The 12,744-nt window shown below is 38.2% G+C and overlaps 1 protein-coding gene across 1 annotated transcript in view; it reads left to right on the top strand.

Annotated features, from left to right (window-relative positions):
* Positions 1-12,744, top strand: part of ARHGEF3 (Rho guanine nucleotide exchange factor 3) — a 62,298-nt gene that overhangs the window by 31,304 nt on the left and 18,250 nt on the right. Inside the window, exon 6 of the mRNA XM_053697179.1 lies at positions 4,120-4,196. Within this exon, the coding sequence (XP_053553154.1) occupies positions 4,120-4,196 (77 nt within the window). The remainder of the gene's footprint in view (positions 1-4,119; positions 4,197-12,744) is intronic.

Here is a 12,744-nt window from a genome sequence, read left to right as displayed (position 1 = left end):
TTACGGCTAAGAACTCCGGATTCGCCATTCAAGCGCGTAGAGCGCTGTGGCTTAAATCCTGGTCAGCTGATGTGACTTCTAAATCTAAATTGCTTAACATTCCTTTCAAAGGGCAGACATTATTCGGGCCCGGTTTGAAAGAAATTATCGCTGACATTACTGGAGGTAAGGGCCATGCCCTGCCTCAAGACAGGGCCAAACCAAGGGCTAAACAGTCTAATTTTCGTGCCTTTCGTAACTTCAAGGCAGGAGCAGCATCAACTTCCTCCGCTCCAAGACAGGAAGGAACTGTTGCTCGCTACAGACAGGGCTGGAAACCTAACCAGTCCTGGAACAAGGGCAAGCAGGCCAGAAAACCTGCTGCTGCCCCTAAGACAGCATGAAGTGAGGGCCCCCGATCCGGAAACGGATCTAGTGGGGGGCAGACTTTCTCTCTTCGCCCAGGCTTGGGCAAGAGATGTCCAGGATCCCTGGGCGTTGGAGATCATATCTCAGGGATATCTTCTGGACTTCAAAGCTTCTCCTCCACAAGGGAGATTTCATCTTTCAAGGTTATCAGCAAACCAGATAAAGAAAGAGGCGTTTCTACGCTGTGTACAAGACCTCTTACTAATGGGAGTGATCCACCCATTTCCACGGTCGGAACACGGACAAGGGTTTTATTCAAATCTCTTTGTGGTTCCCAAAAAAGAGGGAACCTTCAGACCAATCTTGGACTTAAAGATCCTAAACAAATTCCTAAGAGTTCCATCGTTCAAAATGGAAACTATTCGGACCATCTTACCTATGATCCAAGAGGGTCAGTACATGACCACAGTGGATTTAAAGGATGCCTACCTTCACATACCGATTCACAAGGATCATTACCGGTATCTAAGGTTTGCCTTCCTAAACAGGCATTACCAGTTTGTAGCTCTTCCCTTCGGGTTAGCTACGGCTCCAAGAATCTTTACAAAGGTTCTGGGCTCTCTTCTGGCGGTACTAAGACCGCGAGGAATAGCGGTAGCTCCGTACCTAGACGACATTCTGATACAAGCGTCAAGTTTCCAAACTGCCAAGTCTCATACAGAGTTAGTTCTGGCATTTCTAAGGTTGCATGGGTGGAAGGTGAACGTAGAAAAGAGTTCTCTATTGCCACTCACAAGAGTTCCCTTTCTAGGGACTCTTATAGATTCTGTAGAAATTAAAATTTACCTGACAGAGGACAGGTTATCAAAACTTCTAAATGCTTGCCGTGTCCTTCATTCCATTCAACACCCGTCAGTGGCTCAGTGCATGGAGGTAATCGGCTTAATGGTAGCGGCAATGGACATAGTACCTTTTGCACGCCTGCATCTCAGACCGCTGCAATTGCGCATGCTAAGTCAGTGGAATGGGGATTACTCAGATTTGTCCCCTCTGCTAAATCTGGATCAAGAGACCAGAGATTCTCTTCTATGGTGGCTTTCTCGGCCACATCTGTCCAAGGGGATGCCCTTCCGCAGGCCAGATTGGACGATTGTAACAACAGACGCCAGCCTTCTAGGTTGGGGCGCAGTCTGGAATTCCCTGAAGGCTCAGGGATCATGGACTCAGGAGGAGAGACTCCTTCCAATAAACATTCTGGAATTAAGAGCAGTTTTCAATGCTCTTCTGGCTTGGCCTCAGTTAGCAACTCTGAGGTTCATCAGGTTTCAGTCGGACAACATCACGACTGTGGCTTACATCAACCATCAGGGAGGGACAAGGAGTTCCCTAGCGATGATGGAAGTCTCAAAGATAGTTCGCTGGGCAGAGTCTCACTCTTGCCACCTGTCAGCGATCCACATCCCAGGCGTGGAGAACTGGGAGGCGGATTTTCTAAGTCGCCAGACTTTTCATCCGGGGGAGTGGGAACTTCATCCGGAGGTGTTTGCCCAACTGCTTCATCATTGGGGCAAACCAGATCTGGATCTCATGGCATCTCGCCAGAACGCCAAGCTTCCTTGTTACGGATCCAGGTCCAGGGACCCGGGAGCGGTACTGATAGATGCTCTGACAGCACCTTGGGTCTTCAACATGGCTTATGTGTTTCCACCCTTCCCGATGCTTCCTCGATTGATTGCCAGGATCAAACAGGAGAGAGCATCGATGATTCTAATAGCGCCTGCGTGGCCACGCAGGACCTGGTATGCAGATCTAGTGGACATGTCGTCCTGTCCACCATGGTCTCTGCCTCTGAGACAGGACCTTCTGATTCAGGGTCCTTTCAAACATCCAAATCTAATTTCTCTGAGGCTGACTGCATGGAGATTGAACGCTTGATTCTATCAAAGCGGGGATTCTCGGAGTCAGTGATTGATACCTTAATACAGGCTAGGAAACCTGTTACCAGAAAAATTTACAATAAAATATGGCGTAAATACTTATATTGGTGCGAATCCAAGAGTTACTCATGGAGTAAGGTTAGGATTCCTAGGATATTGTCTTTTCTACAAGAAGGTTTAAAAAAGGGTTTATCTGCTAGTTCGTTAAAGGGACAGATCTCAGCTCTGTCTATCCTTTTACACAAACGTCTGTCAGAAGTTCCAGACGTTCAGGCTTTTTGTCAGGCTTTGGCTAGGATTAAGCCTGTGTTTAAGACTGTTGCTCCGCCGTGGAGCTTAAACTTAGTTCTTAACGTTCTGCAAGGTGTTCCGTTTGAACCCCTTCATTCCATTGATATCAAGCTGTTATCTTGGAAAGTTCTGTTTTTAATGGCTATTTCCTCGGCTCGAAGAGTCTCTGAGTTATCGGCCTTACATTGTGATTCTCCTTATCTGATTTTTCATTCAGACAAGGTAGTTCTGCGTACTAAACCTGGGTTCTTACCTAAGGTAGTCACTAACAAGAATATCAATCAGGAGATTGTTGTTCCATCATTGTGCCCTAACCCTTCTTCAAAGAAGGAACGACTTCTGCACAATCTGGACGTCGTCCGTGCCCTGAAATTTTATTTGCAGGCAACTAAAGATTTTCGTCAAACTTCTTCCCTGTTTGTCGTTTATTCTGGAAAGAGGAGAGGTCAAAAAGCTTCGGCTACCTCTCTCTCTTTCTGGCTTCGTAGCATAATACGTTTAGCCTACGAGACTGCTGGACAGCAGCCTCCTGAAAGGATTACGGCTCATTCTACTAGAGCTGTGGCTTCCACTTGGGCCTTTAAGAATGAGGCCTCTGTTGAACAGATTTGCAAGGCTGCAACTTGGTCTTCACTTCACACTTTTTCAAAATTTTACAAATTTGACACTTTTGCTTCTTCGGAGGCTGTTTTTGGGAGAAAGGTTCTACAGGCAGTGGTTCCTTCCGTGTAAAGATCCTGCCTGTCCCTCCCGTCATCCGTGTACTTTTAGCTTTGGTATTGGTATCCCATAAGTAATGGATGACCCGTGGACTGACTACACTTAACAGGAGAAAATATAATTTATGCTTACCTGATAAATTCATTTCTCCTGTAGTGTAGTCAGTCCACGGCCCGCCCTGTTTTTTACGGCAGGTCTAAATTTTAAATTAAACTCCAGTCACCACTGCACCCTATAGTTTTCTCCTTTCTCGTTTGGTTTTCGGTCGAATGACTGGGTATGACGTAGAGGGGAGGAGCTATATAGCAGCTCTGCTTGGGTGATCCTCTTGCACTTCCTGTTAGGGAGGAGATATAATCCCATAAGTAATGGATGACCCGTGGACTGACTACACTACAGGAGAAATGAATTTATCAGGTAAGCATAAATTATATTATATATATATATATATATATATATATATAGATAGATATATATATATATATATATATATATATATATATATATATATATATATATATATATATAGATATAGATAGATAGATAGATAGATAGATTAAGTTCTACATTTTAAAATATATGGATATGGCAGAAAAACATTTAAAACTACCACATTAGCAGTGGTTTGCAGTGTCCATTAATATTCATACATTCAGATATATTATATAGCTTGCTTTTACTTACTTATTTAGATACATTTTATTCATCTTTATTTTTATTTTATAAAAAATGTTGAAGACCAAATAACATTCACCACCTCTATTTCTTTTAGAACATGCCATTGGCTTAATAAAAAGTATCTATGGTTTGTTTTTACGCGCAGATCTGCTCACGCGGTTACGGGAAGCGAGAAAACCAGATGGATCTACAGATCATGTGGGCCTCCTCTTAGCAGGCTGGGTAAGAATATTACTCACATATAAATGAATAATATGAATGTGATTTTAATTTCCAAAGAGAGAGTGCCTCATTCTTCTTGACAAACAAAGAGATATTCAACACAAAAATATATAAAATTATAGTTTAAACAAGTAACATACAGTCTATGTCTTCATAAGCAAGAGTATCTCTGGAAATACAATAAAGCACACCATTATAGTTTGTATAATAGTAAATTTCCAAGGAGATTCAGAGAAAATGTGGGACATCAGCCTTTAGTAAACCCCTAAGCAGGACCCCTGGTTAAAGCTTTAATAACAAACGTAAGCAAAATGTGACACATAAAGGGATCGTCTGCGAAGAAGATTAATAACTGCTGTAATTAGGCTGTCCTCTTTCCAACTGGGAGATATTTTAAAAGCGGAGTGTGAAGAATGTTTTAAAATGTTTCTTCATGCTGGTGTGACACAGTACAGAGTTCTCATGTATCAAAATGTCATCACTTTGCATCACAGTCTGTTTCAGACTAAAGAGTTAAAGGGACAGTCAACACCAAAATTGTTATTGTTTAATTTCTGCCTGTTTCTAAGCCACTACAGACAACCTCTTAATCACATGATTTTTATTTGCTTTTCACAAGAGACTGCTAGTTCATGTGGACCATACAGATAACATTGTGCTCATGCCCATTGAGTTATTTAAGAGTCAGCACAACACAGCACTGATTGACTCAAATGAAAGTCATTAGATAATAAATAAAAAGTCATGTGATCAGGGGGCTGTCAGAAGTTGCTTAGATACAAGGTAATTACAGAGGTAAAAAGTGTATTAATATAACTGTGTTGGTTATGCAAAACTGGGGAATGGGTAATAAAGGGATTCTCTTATATTTTTAAATAATAACAATTTTGGATTTGACTTTCCCTTTAATGTCAGTCCATATGTTGTATACAGACAGAGTGAATACAAAACCAAAACCTTGCACACACAAGTAATCGTTGTAGTTACCGGGAGAAGTAAATATTATTATGAAAAGCTAGGGGCTGGCCTGAGGAGTAAAATGGGAAAACAACTTTACTCAGCGATTTATATGTACGTAGAATAGCTCCCCAGTAGTGTAGGTAACAGTAAATACAGATGAATGAAGAACATAATTGCATAATAATATAACAATATTTAAAAAAAAATACATCTCACCTTCTAAAAAGGACCATTAAATACAGAAGATTTGCATAATCAAAAATACATAATTAAAAGACCGTGCAATAGCACTTAGGGAATGATGATCAAACACTCGCCAGCATGAAGAGAAATCTCGCAAATATCTTTGGGGGCTTTTATTAGCAACATTTTGCAATGTAGGTGTCTCTCCTTCACATCCAGAACTCTTCAAAGAGAGATAAACGACTCTCCAGAAAAAAAAAATCACCTTTTTAAAAGTCTTTGAGGGACCGTGCGGTACTGACGAGACGTAAGAGATCATCTCGCCAGAGCAGAGAGCATTAGATTATCAGGCCATTAGTCTGAATTTTAAATGAGTAGATTCTTTTTTTTTTAGGACAAATTTCAGTTTCCGCTTCCACTGTATCATGTGACAGCCATCAGCCAATCAGAAATGCATATATACTGTGCATTCTTGCACATGCTCAGTAAGAGCTGGTGTTTAAAAAATAAAATGAGCATATAAAAAGATTGCACAGTTCTGGTAATGGCAGTAAATTAAAATTGTTTTTTTAAATTTCATGCTCTATCAAAATCATGACAGTTTAATTTTTACTAGCACAGAAATTAATGAAATTAGCATTTAAATGATTAACTAGTAATGCATATGTTAACTATTGTTTTAAACCAGGCATTTAAAGGGACATTAAACCCCAATTTTTTCTTTCATGGTTCAGATAGGGAATACAATTTTAAACAACATTCCAATTTACTTTTATTATCTAATTTGCTTCATTCTTTAGATATCCTTTGTTGAAGAAATTGCAGTGCACATGGGTGAGCCAATCACATGAGGCATCTATGTGCAGCCACCAATCAGCAGCTACTGAGCCTATTTAGATATGCTTTTCAACAAAGTATTTCAAGAGAATGAAACAAATTAGATAAAAGAAGTAAATTGGAAAGTTGTTTAAAATTGTGTGCTCTTTCTAAATCATGAAACAAAAAATTGGGGTTTCATGTCCCTTTAACTATACATGGCTTACTCTCATAAAATGCCTGGTCATAGCAGATTATCTTCATAGAAATATCTCTACATTACAAAATTAATTCAAGTAAAACAACACATTTATCGTCAGCAGTTATTAATCTTATATGTTTTTGACTACATAAACATGACATATATATATTAGAGGCAATAAGGGCATTTATGGTTCAGTACAAATACTTGTTTTTCCTGTGTAGCAGAGGGAAGTTACAAATTGTAGACAGTCATTTGATCTGCATAGCAACTTCATCTTGTACTGTGTGCCAGGAAATTGTCCCTTACTAGTCTGTGTAGGGGATGCCATTAATCACCATTACATGTGAAGAAAAAAAGAAAAGAAAGAGATGGATAAGTTTGACTTTTCATAGATTTGCCCCTTCACTGCCCAGTGCAGTCTTTTGTTCCTTTGTAATGAGCAAGAGCAATTTGTAGATTTCATTATTAAACAGGAAATCCTATTTATCCATCCCCTTGGGCAAATTTAATCAGCATTTAAACTACATACCTGAATGGCAGGTGTATCCTTTGTTTTAAACATTTACATAAAATACAGTCTCAACCCCCCTTGGTTGCCAGAGAGGTTCACAATGTATTGACAGGTAAAGACAACATTGGTTTAAAATGTATTTAGTATCATTTGGTAGAACTGTAAAGCAAATAGTGTCTCCTTGCAAGCATTTTTGGTCTCAGTTTAACATTAAAGGAACAGACTATGATAAGAACCAGCACTGATTGGCTAAAATGCAAGATTGTAAAACGCAGTGAGATAAGAGGGAAGTCTGCAGGGGCTTAGATACAGGTAATCATAGAGGTAAAATGTATATTGATATAACAGTATTGGTTATGCAAAACTGGGGAGTGGGTAATAAAGCGACAATCTATATATTTTAACAATACCAATTTTCATGCAGATGTTCCTTTTAATATACAAACACGTATAGTATAAAAGTGCAGACTGCAATACTGGTCCCAAAGAACACATTGCTTTTTGTAGATAATGCCTTTTTATTGTATAGCTTAAAGCAAACAAATGTACCAAAATGGTTATACCTCAAAGGTTTCTTGCAGAAAATGTTTTGGTGTTTTAGAATCTGAACATTTCACTTCTGACTTAAACAAAGAAAATGTTATTTAGACTCCTAAAATATATCACCAGTAAAAAACAAATTGCAGGTAAGTATGTACAATAGTGAGCAAAATTATATTGCTTTTTTGTGTGAAATAGAGTTCTAAGGGCAGGGTATATGGTATTTAGTGAGGAATAGAAATCTAAAGTAACAGGATCTGTTTGTGGTCAAGGACTGTAAATGGTGTTATGTACATGCAAGGGGATATTAATAGAGCTAAATATATTTTGTATATGTTTCCCATAGAGATTGCATTTGTGCGTAAGTGTCAAGGTTTTTGGTTTTTAGAAAATGGAATTCTTCCAGGGAGAGGGTTTTAGAGGTCTCTTGGAGCTATTGTGGGAATTTTGTCGGATTTCCAATTTCTTGCTATTAGCATTTTAAAACTATTGCTTAGAATAGTTTCCTTTTAGGTGTGGTACATTTTTTTGGAGTTTTATTAAAAAGCCATAGGCAGTGATCGAGGGGGTAGGTGTATCTAGGATTTTACTTGTTTCTTGTGATATCTGTGTCCAAATGTCTGTCATTTTAGGGCATAGCCACCAAATGTGGCCCATGTGACATGTGGGTGCTCCACATCTCCAGCAGTTTGCAGAGCTAAGGTTGTATAATTTTTGGCATCTTGCTGGCGTTAAGTATCATCTTTGTAGTATTTTTAAATTAAGTTTCAGATATCTACAAGAGAGAGGATTTTTTTAATACTTGTAAAAATATGTAGTGAGTCCGCATGTGTCATCTCTATTCCCATTTCGGAGTTCCATCTGTTTATATAATATGGTGTGTGGCCGGGGGGTAGTTGTTGTAGTATGGAATATGTGAAAGAGAGAGCGTGCCTGGTTGGAGATGGTTTTGCACATATAGGGGTCAATTTAATATTGGCCGAATTGGGCCAATTCACCATGTTTCCGCGCGAGCCTTTAGACCGCTGCTCCTTAACTCATACACCACCTCTGAGGCTGTGTACAGCAATCCGCCCAATCCTATACAATTGGGCTGATTGACACCCCCTGCTAGTAACCGATTGGCCGTGAATCTGCAGGGGGCGGTATTGCAAAAGCAGTTCACTAGAACTGCTTGTGCAATGCTGAATACGGACAGCGTATGCGTATGCTGTAAATGAATTTAATCGAGGTGCCCGCATTAAATTACTCAAAAAACGAGAGGCATTCTAGATTTTTGAACTTGGTACTTTGTTTCCAGGGGGATAAATAAGGAACTTGACTGGTCTATATTTTTATAGCACAAATTGATATTATGTAAGAGATTTATATATATTTTGTGTAATAGTATAAATTGAATAAGAAATTTACTTTTTAAATAGGTGAATATAATCTACATTGTATTTAGTGACAATGGCCCCAATTTATCAAGGTCTGTCGGACCTGATCCGACAGTGCGGATCAGGTCCGACAGACCTCGCTGAATACGGTGAGCAATACGCTCGCCATATTCAGCATTGCACCAGCAGCTCACAAGAGGTGCTGGTGCAACGCTGCCCCCTGCAGACTCTCGGCCAATGGGCCGCCAGCAGGGGGGTGTCAATCAACCTGATCGTACTCGATCGGGTTGATTTCCGGCGATGTCTGTCCGCCTGCTCAGAGCAGGCGGACAGGTTATGGAGCAGCGGTCTTTGTGACCGCTGCTTCATAACTGCTGTTTCTGGCGAGCCTGCAGGCTCGCCAGAAACACGAGGCATCAAGCTCCATTCGGAGCTTGATAAATATGCCCCTATGTGTAAACTTATTATGTGAATATATGCATTATAGCAGCTAGTTTTTTACATAACATGACCACTAGATGGAAGCGTGATTAACAGGTAAATTGTGTACAGGTAACTTGGGATTGGGGGTGTGGTCTACATAGGTATTTAAGGTTGAGGTCAGTGTCTGTTTAACCATTCATGACTAAGGACATCTGTCCGAAACGTTGTTGTTAATTTGCAGTGTGGCTCAATAAATACCTGATTACTTTTGAATTTTGGTGGTGCGGCTATTTTCTGGATTTGCTGCTTATTCTTTGGGGGATTGTGCAGAGCCCCTGTAGCTTGCACGTCTATTGCTTCCAGGTGCTGGATTATTTGAGCATTATTTGTAAATGAATTGTGCATTTCTCTAAGCAAACACTTTTGTGGCACTAAAGTTTACAAGTGCAATGGAATCTAGGCCAATGCATACTGTATATGTGAGAAAAAAATACATTACAGTAAATGTAATTAAACAAATGCATAAGGATATCGGGAACCTTTTTGAGCTTTTGAAAGTTTATAAAATTATTTATGGGTATGTTGTTCCATTAAAATGTATGATTAAACAATATTATCTTTGGGGTAAATACTCAATTAAAGGGACAGTGTACACCAATTTTCATTTAACTGAATGTAATAGACACTACCATACAGAATATTATGCACAGATACTGATCTAAAAATCCAGTATAAAACCTTTTAGAAAATTACATAGAAGCTCCCAGTTTAGCACTGTTAAAAAGGTTAGCTGGAACACCCACTGAAAGTGGCTCTATAGCAAAAAGAGCAGACACCTCCTCCCCCTTCCTTTGCATATGAAAAGACCCTTTACACAAACAGAGCTGGAGTAGGTATACATCAGTATTCTCCTAAAGCTTTTTTGGTTAGGAGTGTGAAAATCAGCGCAATGTTATTTAAAAATAAGCAGAACTATACTTTAAAAAAATAAAAATAAAAGTTGTATAGGCTATATAAATGAATCATCTACAAAACATTTATGCAAAGAAAAATCTAGTGTACAATGTCCCTTTAACTAGTTTTCCTCTCTCCAGTTATAGGCCGTTTTCTAACAGAGCGACAGCAATTATATGGAGGCAGAACACAGTTTTACCCTTTTTTAAGATTTAGACGAAATAATTGTATTTTCATATTTTCTTTCACTTTTAATTTGCTCTGTACGATATTCCACTGAAGCTAGCTTGCTTTTCTTTAGAACCTAGCAGTATTTCTTCTGCATGAGTGTTTTGGACAGCCCACTACTGCCTCTCTTGTATTCCAGTTTCACAAAAGACATAGTAGACCCCTAAGAACAGATTAGCGAGATGAAGAGGGGAGTATTTGAATGGATATGTGCAAAAGATTGTGTTTAACTTAGTGGTAGTTATTTTAGCTCATTTGTTAGAACTCAATAGGCTGTCAACCTCATTTTGTGAAGCTTCCATAACTGTCATTTGTGAAAGGATGGGAGTGGTAGACTGAACCTTTGATTTAGTCTCTGTGACATTGTGTTTACTGTCTATCATTGATGAAACATGTCAGTGAACATTATCATTTAGATAGAAAGAAGACAAAAGAGCATTTACTTGCAAGCTTATTCTTAACAGTCCTTTCTGCTAGTCTTTCGCTTTGATCTTTCTGACCCTCATCAAATTTAAAAGGGTTTCTTGAAGTTCATAAATTAGACATAGCATTCTTTATAGGACATGGGTATAGGAATGCAAGCATTTTGTATGTGTTAACTAGCAACTTGTTAAAAAAAGACATTTGCTTCATGTGTATCTGATCTGAAATCATTTGTAGTGTAATTAGTTGTCATTAAGGGATTCTATGAGTTTATTGTCTTTACCTTTGTTGTATTAATTAGAGATTTGCAGGTTGTTGTACCTGTTATTGAACAAAGAACATTTAGAGATATTCTATAGATCCATTATGTGGGGGGATATTCCATCTATATAGGTTGCGATTTTCCTCCTACACAATGTGTAAGATACCATATGTGCATCTATATAGGTTGTGATTTTCCTATACAATGTGTAAGATACCATATGTGCATCTATATAGGTTGTGATGTTCCTATACAATGTGTAAGATACCATATGTGCATCTATATAGGTTGTGATTTTCCTATACAATGTGTAAGATACCATATGTGCATCTATATAGGTTGTGATTTTCCTATACAATGTGTAAGATACCATATTTGCATCTATATAGGTTGTGATGTTCCTATACAATGTGTAAGATACCATATGTGCATCTATATAGGTTGTGATGTTCCTATACAATGTGTAAGATACCATATGTGCATCTATAGAGGTTGTGAGTTTCCTATACAATGTGTAAGATACCATATGTGCATCTATATAGGTTGTGATTTTCCTATACAATGTGTAAGATACCATATGTACATCTATATAGGTTGTGATTTTCCTCCTACACAATGTGTAAGATACCATATGTGCATCTATAGAGGTTGTGATTTTCCTATACAATGTGTAAAATACCATATGTGCATCTATATAGGTTGTGATTTTCCTATACAATGTGTAAGATACCATATGTGCATCTATATAGGTTGTGATTTTCCTCCTACACAATGTGTAAGATACCATATGTGCATCTATAGAGGTTGTGATTTTCCTATACAATGTGTAAGATACCATATGTGCATCTATATAGGTTGTGATTTTCCTATACAATGTGTAAGATACCATGTGTGCATCTATATAGGTTGTGATTTTCCTACTTAATGTGTAAGATACCATATGTGCATCTATATAGGTTTTGATTTTCCTATACAATGTGTAAGATACCATGTGTGCATCTATATAGGTTGTGATTTTCCTATACAATGTGTAAGATACCATATGTGCATCTATATATGTTGTGAGTTTCCTATACAATGTGTAAGATACCATATGTGCATCTATATAGGTTGTAATTTTCCTACACAATTTATAAGATACCATATGTGCATCTATATATGTTGTGAGTTTCCTATACAATGTGTAAGATACCATATGTGCATCTATATAGGTTGTGATTTTCCTACACAATGTGTAAGATACCATATGTGCATCTATATAGGTTGTGATTTTCCTATACAATGTGTAAGATACCATATGTGCATCTATATATGTTGTGAGTTTCCTATACAATGTGTAAGATACCATATGTGCATCTATATAGGTTGTAATTTTCCTACACAATGTGTAAGATACCATATGTGCATCTATATAGGTTGTGATTTTCCTATACAATGTGTAAGATACCATATGTGCATCTATATAGGTTGTGATTTTCCTACACAATGGGTAAGATACCATATGTGCATCTATATTGGTTGTGATTTTCCTATACAATGTGTAAGATACCATATGTGCATCTATATAGGTTGTGATTTTCCTATACAATGTGTAAGATACCATATGTGCATCTATATAGGTTGTGATGTTCCTATACAATGTGTAAGATACCATATGTGCATCT

The sequence above is a fragment of the Bombina bombina genome, unplaced genomic scaffold (genome assembly GCF_027579735.1).
Source record: "Bombina bombina isolate aBomBom1 unplaced genomic scaffold, aBomBom1.pri scaffold_576, whole genome shotgun sequence".
Classification (NCBI taxonomy): Eukaryota; Metazoa; Chordata; class Amphibia; order Anura; family Bombinatoridae; genus Bombina; species Bombina bombina.
This window is presented reverse-complemented; position numbering and strand designations above follow the sequence as displayed.